Source organism: Pseudorasbora parva, chromosome 24 (genome assembly GCF_024679245.1).
Source record: "Pseudorasbora parva isolate DD20220531a chromosome 24, ASM2467924v1, whole genome shotgun sequence".
Lineage (NCBI taxonomy): Eukaryota > Metazoa > Chordata > Actinopteri > Cypriniformes > Gobionidae > Pseudorasbora > Pseudorasbora parva.
In genome coordinates this window covers 4,766,344-4,787,766 of record NC_090195.1, presented here as the reverse complement: position 1 = coordinate 4,787,766, position 21,423 = coordinate 4,766,344, and the positions used below count along the sequence as shown (strand labels likewise).

At 37.7% G+C, this 21,423-nt stretch overlaps 1 protein-coding gene across 2 annotated transcripts; it reads left to right on the top strand.

Moving 5' to 3' along the window:
* The first annotated feature begins 1,351 nt into the window (after positions 1–1,351).
* On the top strand, positions 1,352–20,852 carry si:ch211-183d21.1 (uncharacterized). Of its 2 annotated transcripts, XM_067435367.1 has the most exons (14): positions 1,352–1,635; positions 1,904–2,035; positions 3,228–4,091; positions 5,655–5,835; positions 5,908–6,047; positions 6,971–7,218; positions 8,788–9,090; positions 10,938–11,217; positions 11,978–12,161; positions 12,268–12,401; positions 17,063–17,140; positions 17,222–17,368; positions 17,464–17,560; positions 18,577–20,852. In XM_067435367.1, exons 3-14 carry the CDS (start codon positions 3,278–3,280, stop codon positions 18,638–18,640), a joined length of 2,670 nt encoding a protein of 889 aa, XP_067291468.1. In that variant the 5' UTR covers positions 1,352–1,635; positions 1,904–2,035; positions 3,228–3,277; the 3' UTR covers positions 18,641–20,852. The 2 variants fall into 2 exon arrangements, with proteins under 2 accessions (XP_067291468.1, XP_067291467.1); XM_067435366.1 differs by lacking the exon at positions 1,904–2,035.
* The last annotated feature ends 571 nt before the right edge of the window (positions 20,853–21,423 follow it).

Here is a 21,423-nt window from a genome sequence, read left to right as displayed (position 1 = left end):
AGGTTTGGAACAATTTGAGTAAAATATGACAGAACTTACATTTTTGGTTGAGCTATCCCTTTAAATATTCCACATTAAATGCAGAATGAATAAACAGGGAACAGGGATTTATACTCCGCTGTTCAGTATTAATACAGTGGAATTATAATCTCCACATCCCAGTTAAAAAAAAACCCCAGCATATGTTTTGAAAAATGGCAGCTGGTTTGAGCAGGTTTATGCTGATCTTTAGTTAATCGTGGGCTGGTTTAAGCTGGTCCTGAGCTGAAGCTAGTTTCTTAGGACCAGTTTAGGACCAGCACTTGGCCATCTTAAACCAGCTGCCATAAAACATCTAACCCGCATATGCTGTTTTTTTTTCAACAGGGATAGCACACAGCTAATAATTTGAAGTGATACACTCTTAAAAAATGGGTTAGGAGGACTGATACATTAAGAGAACACTTACCATGCCGAAAGTGCCCGTCTTTTTATTATCATGGAAAAACTATCGCAAAGGAATTCTGGGGAGAAGAATGGTGATCTAATTATTCTGTCAAGTGTCTGCGTGATAAAGTCAACAAAATGCTGATTACCTATCATGTCTAGACCAACGTGAAGATGAAGGAAATTACTCAAGAGGCACATTTGATCTTTAAACATACATCCATGAGTTTCGAATAGCGTAACAAAATAGCAGTTTTATTGGGAATGACGCACATCCACCTTTTCCCTCCGCCGCATGACGCTTATGGGTGTAACTTAAAAATTAAAAGGTGGGTAGCCTAATTCAATTTTTAAAAAGTTCTGTTCGTAAATTAAATTGACCTAAATTGTTCTTGTTTCCTTCACATATTCATATCACATATTTCAAATTTCACCTCAGCCTCTTCGCTGACACCGTCATCTCCTCGATAAACACACTTTTAGTTTTTATAAAACTTTATTAGCGGAGACAGTACGTGACAACAGGTAAAAAGTTGCAATTGTTGTAAAAAAAAATATTATTTTGAATTATAATTTTCATACAATAGGCTAGGCTACTTATTGAAATTGAATTAATGTATGTCGCTCGTTGTAGGCTATATAGTTTTTGGAGAGAAAACAATTATGATGTATTTTAATATTTGAATAGGCCTAAAATTCTGGGACAATGAGAGCTGTATTCTATATATGTAAAACATGTAGCAAAAACATTAAAAAGTCCACTCCCAAGATTTCTTATAATACAATCTGTTTAATTTATCCAAAATCAGAAGCTGAAGAAACACCCTTAAATTGTTGTTTTGTTTCTTGCCATGCGTGCTTGTGGTTTCTTGAAATTAAATTATACTTGGTTTGATAGGCCTATCTAAGCAATTTGTTAGTTAAACCTAACGTAAACTGTTTTGGGGTAATTGCAGAACCCAGGAAATGATGCATCACTGTGAAGCAATATCTGGAGGGGAAAAAGCCTTGTTGCCCACAAAGGACAGTGTCGTCTTTCTGGGAACCAGGATTTATGTCTCCGGGAATGTGCGTGAATTCATCCAGACTCGCCGCCCACACACGCGTGGAAGACACCGACCGGATCAAATCGGTTCCTCCACACGGCAAAAGTTACTGAAACTTCACAAAACACTCCCAGACTCGTTCAACCGGGCATCGGGCGGCACGGTAAGCAAAACTTCTCCATTAAACCGCACGAGATGCATCACGGTTCTGCTCGTCTTTGTCGAGTTTTAAAAACAGACTGAGTCTGCTGGGATTTTAACTTTAGCACTGTTGCGAAATCGATTGTATTTTTCTAACGGAAAAGTACTTTGAGCTTGTGAGTAGCCTACGTTAAATGCATTGTTTATCTCAGCAATAAACACTGTTTCTGTGCAAATGTTGTGAAGTTAAATACTTCTAACTTAGATACTTTTGTCATTATGTTCCCCAGTTGGTTCTTCATTGAAGTGTGCAAGAAGTTACTGTATCCATCAGCATTGTGTTCTGTAAACAATCCTTTGAATGCATGGTAGGACGTCATGATAGTGCTGTATGTTTTGAATGGGATAAAGCGGTCTTAAAGGTATAGTTCACCCAAAAATAAAAATAAAAATCTGTCTTCAATTACTCACTGTCGTGTTGTTCCAAACCCGAGTATATTTGGAACAAAAAATGAAGATCTTTTTAATGAAATCTGTGACATTTCTATCCCTCCATTGACAGCTATGCAACTCTTTGATGATTCAAAAAGATCATAAAGAGATCATAAAACTAATCCAATTGAGCGGTTTAGCCAACATTTTCTTAAGAGACAAGATAACTTTATATGATGAACAGATAATTATCAGAAGCTCAGCCGAACCTGCTTGACGTGTGAGAATAAACCTCATTGGTTCTTGCTGAAGCTCAAACATGCTGGTTAACACAATAATGAAAATAGCCCATGATTTATTCACCCTAGAAGTATGACTTTCTTCTTTCAGATGAATGTTGGATTATGTTTTATAACTATAGGACTTGGAAGACTTAAAAAAAATTCCTATCAGAAAAATGAATGGGAATAATATTTCCATAACCAAGGCAGATGAAAAAAGTGGATGGACACCGTTTCACGCTATAGTCGTACAGAGTTTCTCAAATGTTTTTCACTACATGCATACTATTTCACAAACCATTTATAAGTTTATATAATACACTCTTCAGTCAATTCACTGCATGTTGGTGAAATTAAAGTTTTTTTCTGAAAAGTTCAGCGCACTTGCTTGATTAGCAGTTCTAACTGTTACAGCAGCCAGATTAGTGGATCACTGGAGTCTGTGGTTAGCTGATGACTCCTCAGATAGTCACTGTTGTGTAAGTGCTTGTGCATATTTACATGCCAGCATCCGTTCACACTTCAAGAACCACACTTCCTTCATAACTTCTATGAATATAATACACTTAACAGTTCAGCCCCCCAAAATGTTGTCATTTTATAAAACTTGTCTGTTCCTCAAGCAACACTATCATACGACAGAAGACCTGTAATATTGTTTCATAGTGTTTGCCCTGGTTTTGAGTGGAAAGTTCTTTATGATCGCTTGTCGTGTCAAATTAATGTTTTTTTCTCACTTTTGGGTGTTTTGATACCTTTCAGCTTATGGTTTTTCTTTAAAATGTGCCAATATTGAAACCGTTGGTGAAGCAATGTGTACAGATTGAATGGAGCTGAAACTTAAGATCTTTTAAGAGCGATTGTTCATCTGAAATGAAACTTGTTTTTTTTTCTTCCACAGGTCCACTTGCTTATTATGAGATACTGAGAGTTTCTAGCAGGGCATCAGCCATGTGTGTGGAGCAGAGTTTGGTGTTTTTTTTGGTGTTAATGTGCGTTTTTGAGGAAACCACCCCATGTTTAATAATCAGCGAGGTGAACTGTGACAATCCCAGCTTGGACACTCATGAATTTGTGGAGCTGTACAATGATGGCAAGAATCCCATTTCTCTGGATGGATACACACTGGTGTTCTACAACGGCAAAACAGACTCTGCCTACCGGGTCATCGATCTGAGGGGAAAAACCACGGATACCAGAGGCTTCTTCTTAGTCGGCTCCTCTGAAATAACTCCCCATCCCGGCATTCATCTTCCGCCCAACTCTGTTCAGAACGGGCCCGACGCCATCGCACTCTACGGTCCTAACTGGGACCCGGTTTCTGTAGGGGGACCGGTTTCAGGAGTGGGGTTATTGGACGCAGTAGTGTACACTTCTCGTAAATCCGCAGAAGGCGCAGATGGCCTTGCGTCGGTTCTGACTCCCGGCTCGGTTCCGTACTTGGAGGACGAGAGGGCTCTGGAGGGGGACGAGTCCATTCAGCGCTGCTGGCAGTCGGAACACCTCTGGACGTTTTACACTGGCCCGCCCACCCCTGCGTGGGTCAATCATTGCTTACCGCCGACCCCCGCATATGTTTGGATCAATGAAGTCGACCTCAGCGGGCCGGGCCGGGCGGGCCTCGTGGAGCTCAATGTTGGCATGGCAAACGGATCGTTTTCTTTGGTGCTTTATGATGTCACCACAGATCTGATCAGCTCGAGTGTGGAGTTCATCGCTAAAAAGGAGGGGATCTTCACCGTAGCTGTGAATGCGACTTTGCCAGGTAGATTCGCAATATTGTTGCAGTATTTTCCTGTTTAACACTTTGAGGCGCCTTTGAAACAATCGTCATTGTAAAAGCACTATATAAAGGAAGTTGATTGATTGATTTGATTGGATAATTGCAGATACACTAAAGACTTATTTTGATCTAAACCAGTTTAATTTAGTATTATTTATTTATACACCATTATCGTATTTCTTACGATTTTTGAACTGACATTTTTAATTTTAGTACATTTTAGAATTATGTGCTTTTTATGATTTATATTTTTTATGATTTTTATTAATATAATGTAATTTTTTTTTCTCTTTAGCTTTAATTTATTAGATTTAACTTTTAATAATTGAGATTTTTTGTACTTCAATATTTTAAGCTTGATCTAATATTTATGTGTGTGTATATATATATATATATATATATATATATATATATATATATATATATATATATATATATATATATATATATATATATATAATGCAAAACACATTAGTTAAAATGGTCTTCCAAATACATTTAATTTCCTTTATGTATATATATATATATATATATATATATATATATATATATATATATATATATATATATATATATATATATATATATATATAATGTAATATTTATGCATAAAGGAAATTAAATGTATTTGGAAGACCATTTTAACTAATGTGTTTTGCATTATTTTCACATGAAATATTGCTTTTGAAATTCTCACTAATGTGATGTGATGGAAAAAAACTGAATGAATGAAAATCATCCTGATACAATTATCATTATTGTATTAGGCAGAATAAAAATGCAAACACTTAAGTTAAAAATTGTACATTTGTAAATGTACTTTACAGTCATTAAATGTACTTATAGTTATTATTTAACTTATCTCATTGTTTAATGCTTATGAGCTGGGCTTGACATAAAAATTATTTTTGCTTACCCGTCACTGTGGCTTGTGGCTTTTCAAAGTTGCTAGCCAATCAGCATTTTCCCTGACCACAGTTTTGACATTGATATCACGAGGAAAACTGCCATAAAGATATTTTTAATATTATCTCATATCATGATTTGGCTGCAGGATTATTAGGCCATTGTCACTTTAAGACATGAAGAGCTCACTTTGGGTCTGAGCACAACCTGCGGGAATTAGTTAAATTATGCGCAATCCTGGGGCGAAATTCAAGCCATGTAACACCAACAATATTCATCTGGAGCAAATCATGAAACGAGTGAGTGAGGGGGGGGCGGGTTTGTGTGTCACTCGCTGTCAGAGAGATGAGAGAGTGAGAGAGCAGCTGGTGTCATGTATTTATTCTGTGGAAAATTTATATTGGAAGCATTTCAGATATTTCAGTATCGATATGTATCGTATAAAACACTACATTGCACGTAGTTATGTTCATGTCAAGCCCTGCTATTGACTATTTAGATTTCCAGTGTCATGAAAATAAGGCCATAGTTGTCTTTAAAGAAATCTTTAATCACAAAAAGTATTTTTTTTATTTTGGGATGAAATAAGCATTTCACAAACACTGCCTTGCGACTAAATACATTTTCTTGAACTTTTAGTGACAAAAAGTGTAGCATTGGCTTTGTATAAAGGCCCAGCATCAGACTTCCCTAAGGACGGCCCCCTCAGCCACGAACAGCCAATCGATGCCTTTGTTTTTGGTGACTCTGCGTACATTCCCAGTGAGAACCTCACAGAGACACTCATACCCGGGAGAAGACCCTTCAGACTCACAGAAAGGTGAGCAGCACATGCCATACAATGCTTTATTGTGTAGTATAATACATGTTAATCCATGTTTCTCTGCTGCAGTTTTGACACAGCAGGTGTTCGTGCCAGTCGATGTGGTGTTACCGAATGGACGCGAGATCCGGGACTGTTTGTTGCGAGGCCCCGGACTCCCGGAAAACTCAATGACTGCGTTTGGTTTCAGTCCTGCCCGCTCAACATGAGTAGGTCTTGATTTCTTATAGCAAAGCTAAACCATATCAACTTTATTTCTCTTTCTTCCATATTAAAGGGTTAGTTCACCCAAAAATGAAATTGATGTCATTAATGACTCCCCCTAATGTCGTTCCACACCCATAAGACCTCCGTTCATCATCAGAACACAGTTTAAGATATTTTATATTTAGTCCGACAGCATATCTAAGTGTATGCACACTTTACTGTCCATGTCCAGAAAGGGAATAAAAACATCATCAAAGTCGTCCATATGTGATATCAGTGGGTTAATTAGAATCTGTTGAAGCATCAAAAATACATTTTGGTCCAAAAATAACAAAAACTACGACTTTATTCAGCATTGTCTTCTCTTCCGCGTTTGTTTTCAATCCTTAAAATAAAGATTCAAACAGTCATGAATCAGCGGATTGATTCATGTTTTGGATCGTGTGCCAAACTGCTGAAATCATGTGACATTGGCGAATCATGAATCAATAAGCTGATTCATAACCATTTGAATCTTTATTTTAAGGATTGAAAACAAACGCGGAAGAGAAGACAATGCTGAATAGTCGTAGTTTTTGTTATTTTTGGACCAAAATGTATTTCCGATGCTTCAAGAGACTCTAATTAACCCACTGATGTCTCATATGGACTACTGTGATGATGTTTTTATTCCCTTTCTGGACATGGACAGTATAGTGTGCATACACTTAGATACGCTGTCGGACTAAATATAAAATATCTTAAACTGTATCTGAAGATGAACGGAGGTCTTACGGGTGTGGAACGACATTAGGGGGAGTCATTAATGACATTCATTATTCTTTATTCTCTCAAGGGTGAACTAACCCTTTAAGGACACATTTTTAGGGTTCCCCTTGGACTGTGTCCTGGCATCATGTTTTAAAGTTCTGACTCGTTGTTTCAGCCTCTTCTACGGCGACAGGACGGAGCTACCCCTCGATTCATAGCCATATTGATTTCCTGCTTAATGAGATCAACACTGACACACCAGGAGGAGCCGAGGACGAGGAGTTTATAGAGTTGTGGCATCCGTCTGGCTTCCGTATGTCGCTGGATTTCATCTGGCTGGTGATGATCAATGGACAGAATGGAGAGGTGTACTATGAGCTGGAGCTGAATGGATATTTCACAGATGATGACGGATACTTCCTGGTGAGCAGCTGCACACTTGGATGGTAGCAAATAAAGCGCAAATAAGTCATATGGTTTAAATCCATTTAGTACTATGAGTCAGCTATGAAATAATAGGCAATTATGTAAACGCCTCCATTGTAGTCTTAAGGAACGAACACGTCACAATATTCCTCATCGAAAAAAATCTAGACCTATGTATATAAAAATAAAAGTGAGTGGGGCCTGGTTGAGTTAGTAGTGTATTAGGCTGAATCCTAAATGGCACACTTCACATGCACTTTCAGTTTTGTGGAATTACAATGGCTGCCACATGTCTGTTAGGTCCACGAGATTGTAGGGTGTCCCATTCATCATTTTAAGTTTCAGAAGAGTCGTCGCGAATGCCCCCTCTTGATGCGCACGTCAGCTGAGCCCGCAAGTTCAACTTTACCCGGCAATCAAAGCGGAATTACGTCACAAAAGTGTGGATTTGAAGGAAGACCGTGAGGGTTTAGGGTGACCATAACACCATAACCGAGAGTTAAGGATCCAATCTTAACTCCCGGTTATGGTAAGGGGCGGGAGCGGGACATTTCCCAAACATGCCCAAAGTCCAATCACAACACAATCAGAGCACATCTTTTTAGAAGATGGGGCTTCATTGAGACAGGAACTAAACAGACCGTTACTAGATACGTTTCCATCCAAATCTGCAAATTTAACTAAATGCGACTGTCACATAAAACTTTTGCGACGAAAGCACCGTTTCTATCCAGTCAGTCAAAGAGAACAAAATCATCACTCCCTGATAAACTGGCAATAAATATCACTAAGAAAAATTGAAGTTGAGAAGCCTCTGTATATTATAATATTTCGTTAATATAAGATATTACTCGATGATGACGAAGATGCTGAGCTCGAGATCGGTCCGCTGGTTCCAGTTATGCCGTCCCATTGCAGTCACGTTTTTTTTTTTTTTTTTTTTTTGTGCATTAAAGAATTTAATCGGTAAATTTTTTTCATTTTTATGCACATTTTTTGAATTTATGTGCATCTTGGTGTTTCCATCCAGTTTTTTTATGCGGTATCACAAAATGCACATGAAAAAAATCGTTGAATGATAACAGCTAGTGACAGACAGGGAAGAGAGGAGCTGCAACAATGTTAAGTATGGCTAAAGTGATTAAATCTATTCTAACAGAGCCCAAAAACTTAATCAAGACTTTGAAAAATGGCATAATATTTATCCATGAATGTTTTTTTTAATAATTAATGTTTTTTTTAATAATTCAGAAGTCTCTTCTGCTCACCAAAGCTGCATTTATTTGATCAAAAATACAGTAAAAGTAGTAATACATTTTAAACCGTAATATTATTGTAATATATTTTACAATTTTGAAATTTTAACTTAAAACATTTTCTTTGAAGTATAGAAAGTTCATAAGATTTATTTTAAATAGTGTAATGGCAAAATAATTAACTCCGTCGGTTCACTGAATAAGAGACAAACATTAGCCAGTTATAACTATGAAGGTTTATTTAATAAAAAAAGGAATCAACAAACATAAAATTACATATTTTAAAATCTTTCTGCATCTGTTCTTCCAGATTGGCAGTGCTAAGGTCGGCCCTGACATCAGAATCCCAGTGAACACTATCCAGAACGGTCCAGATGCCATAGTGTTATATCGCAGCAAGTCTCCGCCCTCTCAGGAGGGTCTGAATATTCCCAGAAGCGGTTTGCTGGATGCGGTAGTTTACCGCACTCGTGGAGCTGATAAAAAGCTTTCAGAGCTGACAGAAGCGCTGACACCAGGACAGCTCCCTCTACTGGAGGACAGCAACGAGTTATCCGGCGACGAGACCCTCACTCGATGTGGAGCCGAGAGACTCAACCTCAGTGCTTTCATGGTGAGATCTACTGCTTCTGCTCGTGTGAGCTTCATGCTGAGTTCTCATAGAAACTTACTTGATCTCATTTGTACCACTGCCTTGCTACTTCAGGCAGAATTTAACTTCAAGTGCAAAGTATTTAGCACGATTCACTTCTCTGAGGTCTATTGCAGTTTATTTTTTCACTTTACTTTTATTTTATGTTATTTCATTTACATTTTATTTTTTTGTTTCATTTACTTTACTTTTACTTTATTTTATTTCACTTTACGTTACTTTTGTTTTATTTGTTTTATTTTATTTTATTTCTCTTAACTTTACGTTTATTTTATTTATTGATTTTTATTTGATGTTTTATAATTTTCCTTTATTTAAATTTGTCACATTACTTTTAAATTATCTTAATTTTTTAACTTTACTTATGTTTTATTTCACTTAACTGTACTTTTTGATTTTTGATTTACTTTTATTTTGTTTCATTTATTTTACTTTATTACATTTTTTTATATAACCATTTTTACTTTATTTTTTAAGTTTAAATTTTTCACTTATTTTATTTATTTATTTCACTTTACTTTTACTTTACTTTAATTTATTTTTACTTGTTTTAAAAATTGTTTTATATAATGATATTTGTTTTTAGAAATGTGCTAGCAAACAAAACGTATGGGTACAGTAAAGAGAAAACAATTTTCAGGAAAAGAGAGAATAGAAAAAAATTTTTTATTCAATTTTGAGTAAAAATTTAACATTTTTCTGGGGGTCTAAATAATACAGTAGGTCTTCTAGGCATTGAACGCATGCATAGCATTTACTTAAGCCCCGTTTCCACCAAAATTACCAGGAACAATTTGTACCAGGAGCTTTTTTACAGGAACTCTTCTCCCCCCCAGACCTGCAACTGTCTGCGTTTCCACCGCGATAAAGTGCCGTGAAGATTAGGCAAATTAGTCTGGTGATGTAGGACTGCGCGCGACTGCTCCTCCAAGTCACTGACGGACAGTAATCATTTTTGTGTGTACCGATTGAAAGATTTAGTGGACTGTTTACATGAGACGTTATCTAAACCGATCTGGTGTATACATGTGATGACTTTCATTCGCAATCATTTTGTCACATGCAGTTTGTCTGCCGCATCAAAAATGTCAACGCTGTTTTCTCCAGCAGCTGGAGTGTGTTAACTGTAGCCATAGCAACTCTTAACGGCCACCAGGACTAATACAGTATTACATAATAAGCTATTTATTTGTTGTTAAGTGTAATAATCATCTCGGAAGAAAAAAATTCTTCTGTCAGGCGCAGTTAAAGTAAAAACTGCCTGGGGCAATATACGCTGTGTCATTACTCCAACATTATCTTCATAACTTACGAAATAAAAAGTTTACCCCTCAGAAAATTAGCTTTCCTCTCTTGTCAACATGAGCGCGGCGCGTGCTGTCACGTCATGTAAGGACGCACACTTAAAAGTAAACGGTCAGGTCGTTTACCTGCGCCCAAGTCCCGCCCTCGAAAGTTCCTGAACTTTGAAAAAGTACTACCTCGCGAGCTGGGCCGTTTGGAGGGGGAAATATTTACCAGGAACTTCATTTAGACCCTGGTTCCTGCGGTCTAAACACACCGAGTACCACCCAAAGTTCCTGGATCCTGGGTAAAGTTCCTGCGGTGGAAACGCGGCTTTACTGTGCACACTATACATGCTTTCAAATGTATGTAGTATGACATATCAAACAGAAAACTATGAAGAGATGCCTAAGTAGGATTTCAGGATTAATTTTGCAATAATGACCAGATGACACTGCTTTCTCTGGATTTTATGTTCTGGGCTCATCAAATGTATGCCATATTAACCCTCCATGTGTCCACAGGTCACTTCTCCCACACCAAGAAAGCGGAATAACTGTCCCCAGAAACCCACTTTACCTCCACCTCCTAAGGGTCTGGCCATCAATGAAATGGGCATAATGGACTGCAAATTTAATCAATCAGAGTTCTGTGAATATGTGGAGCTGACTGGCCCACCGTTGACTCCATTGACTGGACTTGTTCTGGTATTATTTGAGGATGAAGTTAAAGAAATAAGCGTCCCGCTCACTGGCAGCACAAGAAAAGACGGGCTCTATCTCCTCGGAGAAGTCGCTAATGCAGGTGGGTGTGTTTGATTTGGAGATGTCTTCTTTGTGAGGCACAGCTTGAAGCGCATATTTTGTTCTAAAACAAATAGATTTCAACTGTCACTGAAACATCTTTTTTTCTCTTTCTTTTTCTCCATTGACATTTCTGAGAACTTCATTAAAGAGCTCTGAGATGAATCACAATATTATATATGTTAGTTGATGATTTGAAGCAGAAAAGTTTAACAAAATCTGTACATTTAAATTATTTTATTAGTGAATAAACTTAAAAATTATGTATGAATGATCAAATTGTTGATTGACTGTATTAAATATTCAGTTACATACAAATCAGACCAACTCGCTTACATCTGCAGGATTGTCATTTTATTTAATTTTTAAAGTTATTTTATTGATTTTTTGTGTTTTTTAAATTTGCCCTTAATGTGTGCTATGTTTGGATACTAGTGTGTTAGTGTGTTATGACTAATAATGATATTATTAGTCATAACACTAATTACTAATAATGAACATAATTACTAATAATGAACATAACACTAATTACCAATAATGAACATGATATTATTGTTTTAAAAAATTGAAGCATATATCGTCAAACTCAAATATAATACGATAAAAGTTAAATAAATAAACAAATAAGCTGTTCGATGGTGAAAATGAATGGGATTATAACTTCGGACTGTTGCTCTCTATAGGCAACCAGTGATTTTGATTCAACAGCAGATTCATTTTAAAACGTCTGTTTGCTAATGGATCTTTGTGTTTCTGTGCAGATCAGAGTTTGCCAATGGTGGAGAAATTGGGTGCACTGCTGTTGTGTGTTGAGTTGTCAGGATCAGGTGTTTATAGGAACAACTCGCACTGTTTGGAGTGGCTAATATCTTCCGATGAAGAAAAGTTACAAAGAGTTCTCCACCACAACGCAACACGCTCCTTCATATACAGTATACTGTCCGGGTTTGTTTGAGAGAATTTTTTTTTTGAATACAGTGTTATTGTTCTTGGAATCAGCCGTTTTTGCACTGTTTTCATGCTCCGTGTGCCTGTGTTTTTGTCCGATTAGTTCTTTATCACGATGTGCATCAGACGGGCCCGATCCTTGGACCTCATCCGATCCGACTCCAGGCCTCCAGAACCTCTGCCCGAGTCCTGCCTTCTCCAGCTCCGTGAATGTGTGCATGCAGGGAAAATCAGGAAGTAAGTGTTTTTAAAGCTCCACTGTGTGATATTTTCCCCCATCTAGTGGTGAAAAGGTATATGAACATCCAGTGAATAATAGTTTCTGTTCCTCGCAATTTCGATTTCGTTTCAACTCCTACGGTGGCCGATCTAGTCATGGCTTCCAGTTCGACCTCTTCGATGAGTGTTGCTTCAAGTGATGAGGTTACTTTTGAAAACTATTATAATTTGCACTTATTTAATTTGCCAAATGATCTATGATCAAATTAATCTAGGTAAAATGAATAATAGTTTTACGTTTTCGTTATTTTTACCATTTGATTGCTAACATCAGCTATCAGGTTCCCAGACGAATGCAAGCTAATCTTAGTAAAGTAACTTTTATCAGTGCTATCGTTATTCTGTATATTGTACGACATCACTAGCGTAAGGCAAACAAATTATAATGCAATTCAAATATTAATCTCATGTTATCCGTCATAGAACACGGATTTATGTTATAAGGTAAACAATACTTTTTCATCATTGACGCGAGGAAAACTATCCTAGACGTCGTTCTAGTGTTATGCACAGCACACCGTGATATTATTAGCCAAGCAACAATAAACTTCCAATATACACAAATAGGCTGAATTAATATTACCTGTCGAGAAGAAAGCAGGCAACGTCGGCGTTCTTTTAAAATCATTGCTCCTCATGAGCTCTTTCCATCTTGGAAAGGCCACTCCAATATTTACTTTTGTCTTGTTGATTTGCCCGTTGCGTTGCCGTCTTAATTCTCTTTTCCGCTTCCTTGGCGACTCTGATACATATCCCGCAATGTTACTAGGTCCCCGACCCGGGTTGAATTCGGTAATCAATTCCAGGACGTGGTTGCTTTTACACACAAGGCGACCCGGCAATGTTCCGGGAATATTGCAGGTCCGACGTGCAGTGTGAAAGGGGCTTTAGAGTGATCCTCCATCGTCATTTAGCAGCCTCAAGCTATCCTCCTCTTCACATTCGAGATTCGACACGGTGCCATCGAGTGTAAAAACGCGAAAGGCAAAGCTTGAATTTACGGGTATGTCCCTCTTTGGCAAATGTACTTTCAAGATGGAAGGGCAACATGGCGACCGGCATTCGAACCCCTCACCCGTATGTATTTTCAATGGTATATTATAAAATTACGAGAATACTTTATTACTTGAAATAAGTAAATATACATTAATGAGCACATATATTTTTAAAAGAACTAAGTGATTTTAGCTAAGAATAAACTAAAAATGTTACACAGTGTAGCTTTAAAGGGATAGTTCACCCAAACCCTGAAGATTGACATTTACACTGCAGAGTCCTTGCATGTTTTATGTATAGTATATTAAATGTACATTTATGTCCATTACACTTTCATTTTCCTGGATAAACATTACATAAAAAAGAGATACCAAATACAATTATTTTTTGCAATAACTATGTTTATTGCTTGGCAAGTTTCTTCCTTTACTCCAACGGCATGTTTATGCCCTAGAAAAAAACAAAAAACATTACTGGTTTGCAACTTGAGACAAAACAATGGCTCTGACATATTTTACGAAATGTTAATGCAAGTTATAGGTAAAAACGGCTCAAACATGCATTTTAGTCTGGGACTAGACATAGGGCGTTTTCACACCTGAAAGTCCGCACCAAGGTCGAACCCAAGTTTGTGTTTTGATACATTGTATCCATTTGGTTAGTTTTGGTTTGCGTTCACATTGCAGTTATGTCAGCGCACTAAAGAACTTTACATGACGCACTGGCGTCCTGTCGTCATCATCTATGTGGGCTGCATCTTAACATTGATTGGTTTGTTAGCGGACGTGTGTCTGACGTCAGTGTGTTGTCAGTTCAGCGGGTAACTTTGACAAGAATGAATGAACAGACACATATTGTTGCCAATACTGTTAATATAATGGCAATACTATCTGCAGCACCAACTATGCTCGAGGCAAATCCACCAAATGAACGTCCTCGTTGTGCATTATCAGCGCCGACAGGAAAGGAGGAGAAGACTAGGCTACTTTTTTAGCCAAACAATGTATTTTGTTTTATAGTTATGTTTAAATATTATAATGTTATTTTTAAATTTCATCTAGGCTATATCGATTATGAAACGCGCACAGATGTGCAATTTATGTCAAAGACATCGGATCAGAAATGATTTTGACCACTTCATTAAAGCAGCACTTGGCAACTTTTGCTCTCGGGGTCCCCCTACAGTTGGGAAAAAATAATGTCCTCAACTACTGTCGTAAGCTCAGTCATCCTACAACAGGGCATGCCATCGCGCGTGCATTTGTTGACATGACAACCCTGATAGCCCTGAACTAGTGATGCGCGGGTCGTCTCATAACCCGCGGACCCCTTATGTCTATTTAATGGTCGCGGGAGCGCGGCGGGTTGTAAAAATATATACAGTGGTGCGGTGCGGGCCAAATAACTTCATAAAAGCGGCCCCGCGGGTCGGTGCAGCACTAACAGTTCCCCTGAACTCTGCAGGAGGAGTTCACATGCAGGTGTTCTTCTGGCGGCGCGTGTGAAATGTCTTCATCCCAGGTACAGTCAGTGGCATGTTTCAGCATGTCATATGAATATAATTTCATGGGTTTTATTTTTTTCAAACGCCAAATAATCACGATGCTCACGTTTACAAGCCAGCGTCATTATAGTAGTCTATTGGTTACCGTTTAACAGAATCTATATGATCCTTCAGTTCAATGTTTGAGTGGTCGGTAATCACCGTAACAAGCATGACAGCATCGGTCGGGCACGCCTCCTTCAGCTCACACCAACGAGCAAACGCTGGTCACATGTTGATCCTCGTCCTGCCTTTAATCCCATCACTTTTTCGTTTCCTCTTATTGCTTTCCTCAAACAAAACCTTTTCTTCCTTATTTGTCTGTGCTGCTTCGGACATGACTATATTATCCGACGAACACCCGAAACCCGAAGTTTAAAAGCACGATTAAAAACAATACAGTCCCCGAAACTCAGCATATAGGCTAGTCTCACAGACATGAGAAAAAAAGAAAAAAAAAATATATATATATATATATATATATATATATCAAGCAAAGCACGCTGTTCACGCGAGCTGACTGAGCGGTTCTGTTTAAAATGCTGCGCTCCATCACTGCATGTGCTGTGAGTTTAATCTATTGTTTCACTAATCCTACCACTAGAACTGCCTGTTAATGGTCTGAAAGTCCGAACTATACAGAAAATGCTTTCACACAAGAAACGAACCGAACCTTTGTTCAGTTTGGTCCGGACCGAGACTACCTCTTTTCGTCGGACCAAATTTCATCTGTTTGGTCCGGACCATGGTCCGAGGGAGGTTTCACACCTGTAATTTTGGTTCGTACCAAACTGAAAAGTCCAAAAATCCGGGCGAAACAAGGAAGGTGTGAAAGCACCCTTAAATATAAACAAGGGCACGCACACACGCACGCACACACACGCACGCACTGATGTTTATTAACAAAGATTCGGGAGGAGGGCTTTCAGATAATTGACACAGGTGGAGAGCACTCAGCTAATCAACAAGAGGTGTATATATCCATGCAGCAGTCTTACCTCTGTTCTGTTGACAGTTAATCAGCATCCCTCCTCCACCCCTCCTCCACCCCTTCTCCACATTTTGCTCTTTTAGTTCTAACCACTTACACGAAGGGGGGGGGGGGTACTCTGGGTTCGGGCCAAGTTCGAGCTCGAATCCCTCCCCCTGGACAGCACGCCAAATACGCATTTAAATTTACTCTATATAATTACATGTAAGTGTGAACTCGTGAAACACACACACATGCAGTGATTAGACTAACACTGTATTTGTTTGGTATGCAAGCATGCAGAACCGGAGGACCCTTCCCCTATAATAAGGGGACCGTCACACCCGTTGTCTGCTTCCTTTTAAAAAAGCACATATTAGCCACAGATCAATCTACAGAGTCTCTGTACATCTGTTAAAATACTAAAAATATTCGGTTTCTGTAGAAACCCCAGAATGCATAACACATATTTTTGTTGAACTCAAATTATCACACACAAAAATGGAAAGTTAAAGTGTCAAAAGTTTTCTCGTGGCTGCCAGTAGCATCTATCTGTCATCTTGGTTTGTGACGCTCTGAAATATCAGTTCAGTTGTTGAACTCACTCACTGAGAACATCTAAAGAATTATGTGCGTCAAAAACCCACAAAATATGCACAAACATGTTGAACACACCCAGAGAATTAAAACTGCTGGAATGACAGGTGAGAACATGGTAGAGTTCAGAGGTTTCGTTTGAGATTATTCCTCATCGTCCCTCAGTTTTGCCATGTTTTTTTCACTTTGCAAATGTGGATTTCTAAGTCTGTAAATGTCATCAAAATGAATACATCAACACATATTAATGGAAACAGTCAATATGCACTCATGTTCAAATGTTTTTGGATCATGCTCTTTTTTTTAACTTTCTACTGAAAAAGGGTTTAACTCTTTTTTTTAAATTTTAAACGTTGATAATAATCAGAAATGTTTCTTGTGCAGCAAATCATCATCATCATATAATGATTTCTAAAGGATCATGTGACACTGAAGACTGGAGTAATGATGCTGAACATTCAGCTTTGATCAAAGAAATAAATTATATTAAAATAGAAAACATCTCTCCTCCAGATTGTGACCTGAAGGAATTTGCTCAGTTCTTAGAGGACTTGTGTACCTGTGGGACCATAGGAAGCTTGCATCTTAAAGGTAAAACACACAGTGTTCATGGTGTTAAAATGTACCTGAATTGACCGGATAATGACTGTGTTTTCCTTTACCCCATGTCAGGTGTGAATGTGTCCTGTGAGGACGATATATTGTATGCTCGGGGTTCTATTTTTGCTGTTTCAGATGAACAGAGGGAGCAAATGACTGACGCACTGAACGACAAAAAGCTCTCATGTTCAGCTGCACAGGAGCGGCAGGTTCATGGAGGTACAGGACACACACACTCATAGATGTTAATGCCAGATGAGTGCTAGATTTTGCTCTTATGGCCTAAAGAAGTAACCGTCCTCTTGTGTGTCCAGCGGGGGCGCCGGTCAGTCTGCAGGTCGGGCTGGTGCTCGCAGCGCTCCTGCTGTTCGCACTGGGTGCTGCACTGTCTTTCTACTTGTACAAAAAAAGGTAAGGACAGATCAGTGTCTGTGTGTCTGTTTCTGTCTGTGTATGTGTGTGTTTGTGTCTGTCTGTGTGTGTGTGTGTGTGTGTGTGTGTGTGTGTGTGTGTGTGTGTGTGTGTGTGTGTGTGTGTGTGCCCTTGTTTTTATTACATTGAGGGGACTAAATGTCCCCATAAGGATAGTAAAACCTGAGATCACCAGCCAGCGGTCCCCACTTTTCAAAATGCTTATAAATCATACAGGATGAGTTTTTTTGAGAAAGTAAAAATGCTTAATGTTTCCTGTGATTGGTAGGTTTAGGGGCAGGGGCTTGTGTGTGTGAGTGATGGGTAGGGACAGGGACAGTTTGTACGGTATAAAAACCAATACGTCTATGGAGAGTCCCCACAAAGATACTGAACCAGACGTGTGTGTGTGTGTTTTGCATGAAGGTTACTGTGGTGAGGCTTTGGTATAAATCAAGTCAATAAAAAATTGGCCAATTAATGCATATTATAAATATTATAAAAATCGCTAATTTAATTAATATCAATAAAGAGTATAAAAGTAGTTCAGTGTTTTTCTAATACTAATGGCAATTAATAAATTGAATTAATATCAATATGCTGTTTAAACATTTTAAATGTATTAACTGGTATAAATAAAACATATTTAAAATAAAAAGGGCAACTTTATTAGTTAAACGTTTTTTAAAATTTAAATATACAATAATATAATCAGATATGTAGTTCATATTTTATTTTCAAGTATTATTTTTTATTTATATAAATTGATTCATTTAATTAATATCATATAACAGTTTAAAAGCAGTTCAACATTTTATTTTAAAATATTAAATATATTTGTATTTAGCTTATTGATATTAATTCAAAGTATTCCTTTCAGTTTTTGAAAAAAAAGTGTGTGTATATGTGTATATATATATATATATATATATATATATATATATATATATATATATATATGTATATGTATGTTACAATATGTTTGAACTCATTATGTGTTGATGTTTCTCACGCAGGCGTCCTGCTGACTACCTCTCCATGCAGTTGAGCGAACATGCCGAGACGCCTCTCGAACTTTAGTGTGTTTGTATGAGTGCATGTGAGTGTGGGTGACGTTTTGCTTGCGTGTTTTTTTTTTTCTTTTTCTTTTTTTTTTTTTTTTAAAGATGAATGTGTTTTTGCTATAGATGAATGCAGGCTCACAGATCTTTTAAAATCTCACAGGCTTTGATTATGCAATGTTGATGTTTTTTCAGTGTTTTATTGTCTTTTATTGAATTATTCAGGTGTATTTTTGATTTGTATTTTACATACCTGTCGTCGGTTGGTAAAAAAAGGCCGTACCAAACAAGCAAAAATAGTTGTTGCAAACATGACACAAATTAGCGTGACACAAAAGCCTCATGCATCATTACGTCACTCAAGGTACAACATCCTAAAAACATATTAATCCTGAGTCTAAATTCAAACATTTTATTCCACCATAAAGATCATGTCTGCACCCGAAGTCACATACTTCCCCACTGTATAGTAGGCGAAAAACTAAAATTCATATTTGAAATCACCAATGAAATCTGACAACAACTGTCTCCTACATTGTTTCTAAATGCTCAAATCATGACGGCATCTTTCAGCCTGGATAAAGCTAATGCAATTCTGAACCGCCTCAGAACACTGCCTGTTTCTATAGCAACCAGGGCAGCTGCAGTGACGCGTGACTTTACTAACCAATGATTGGCTCTTTCATTTAAAAGGCGGGGTTTATTCGCCATATAGAGACAGAGCGACACGCGTCATAATCTGAAAGCCAGGCCCACCGGGCGTAGATTAAAAAATCTAACAATGTCTAAAAGCTGATATGACAGAAAACAAGCTTTAAAAAAAACAGGAACAAAAACCCAGTCGTTTTTATAAGCTATTGACCATAAAAAACGAACGTTTAAGGACAAAAAAGCACTTGAGACAGAGCGCGACATGCTATATTACACTGAGAACTACGCCCACTGGAGGGGAAAGTAATCAGCGACAGGAAATATAATATATAAAACTGACATTTGGATACTTGACAACATGTTTACTCCACACATAGGCAAACTGAGACATACTGAGTGTCAGGATCCCAAAATTGACCCATTCTTCCTGCCGAAGCTTCACGTCTTATTGCCTGTGTGCACTTTTGTCTCCGTAAACGCTCGTTTTTTGTGGTCGACAGCTTATAAAATCTTAGTTATGTGTTTTTTAGCTTGTTTGCTGTACACATTGTCACATATCAGCTTTTAGATATCGTTCTTTTTTTTGTTATAAGTAAGAAAAGACGAGGCGACCGCTTCACGCAATACAAAGTCAATGGAGAGCGTTGGATTGTTACCCCCCCCCCCCCCCCCGGTGTGGGCGTGGCCTAAATAAGCTCTGTCTCTATTGGGTGTTGCATTTTTTTTCTCCCATACATAAGTAATCCGAGTGCACCGTCTTCCTGCAGTATATACCGTTGCATACTACTATATAGAACATACTTTTTAGCGCTTGCGAAGAAAGTACTTATCCAAAAAAAGTACCTTCTCAGAGTACATTTTCGGATGCAGCCCATGTTTGCATTTGGATTTATAATCTTAGCATCAGTGTTGATTTCCAGCCTTTGCCATTGAGCCACGGCTTCAGGTTTCTGTGTGTGTTTTTCCCCAAATTGTTGTGTCTGTTTCATGCGTATTTTCTTTTATGCGTCTGCAAAGCATTATCAGTTGTTCTCAGGGTCATCAGATCAGTGTTTGTGTGCATTTGACCACAGAAGCATTTCAGTGTGTCGAACTAATGTTGCGTTACAGTAAGACAGCAGAAGCTGTACAGCTCTTCGTTTGCAGTACACACTGCTCTCGGTTCATGTTCATTCTCATAAGATATATTGATCTGCCTGTAATTAGATATATTAGACAGTTCTGTCACTTAAATCTCGTTCTAGGACTGGCAGTGCTCATGACGTCGAATTTTAAGGACCCATCATCAGCTTTTGTTGAGACTTAGAGCAGAAAAAAAACATGCAGAAAAAATAAAGGATTCAAAATGACAGAGTGTAATATTGATTACAAGTGCAGAAGTCTTCCATTATGTCCATTTTCAAGAGAGTTTTATTTGGTTTTTGATTTGTGTTCTCAAAACAAAAATACAATTTGCCAAATTTAAGTTCTCACTGATTAATGATTGATTGATTGATTGATGTAATTGATTGATTTAGTCTTTCATCATTGATCTTTGATTATCAGTCTCATGTACATTTGTCAGAGGAATTTCAAAATAAATGTTTGTTATTATTGGCTGTGCATGAAGTCACTGTCTCTTCTATATAACACACTACACCACAGTTTGGGGTCTATAATAAATGTTTTATAAAAGAAGTCTCATGCTGACCAATATGGCTGCATTTATGTGATCAAAAATACAATAAAAATTGTGAAATGTTATTACAAGCTAAAATAACCGTTTTCTATATATATTTTCAAATGTAATTTATTCCTGTGACCAAAGCTGAATTTTCAGCATCATTACTCCAGTCTCCAGTGTCACATGATCCTTCAGAAATAATTTGAAAATCTGATAATAATTTTTTGTTTTATTTTTTACATATTGTGCTCAGGTCATTTTGACCCGGTGAAGACTTTCCTTGTAGTTAATGTGATCACATTTGACTGAAACTTACTGGCTTAGTTCACCCAGGGTATAACTACTTCAGGAGTTTTTTCCGGCTACTTTTGGGATCGTTTTTGTACTTTTTGGGGATCTGTGCATGCTTGGATTCAGACACACACACAAACACACACACACACACTCTCACACACACACACACACACACACACACACACACACACACA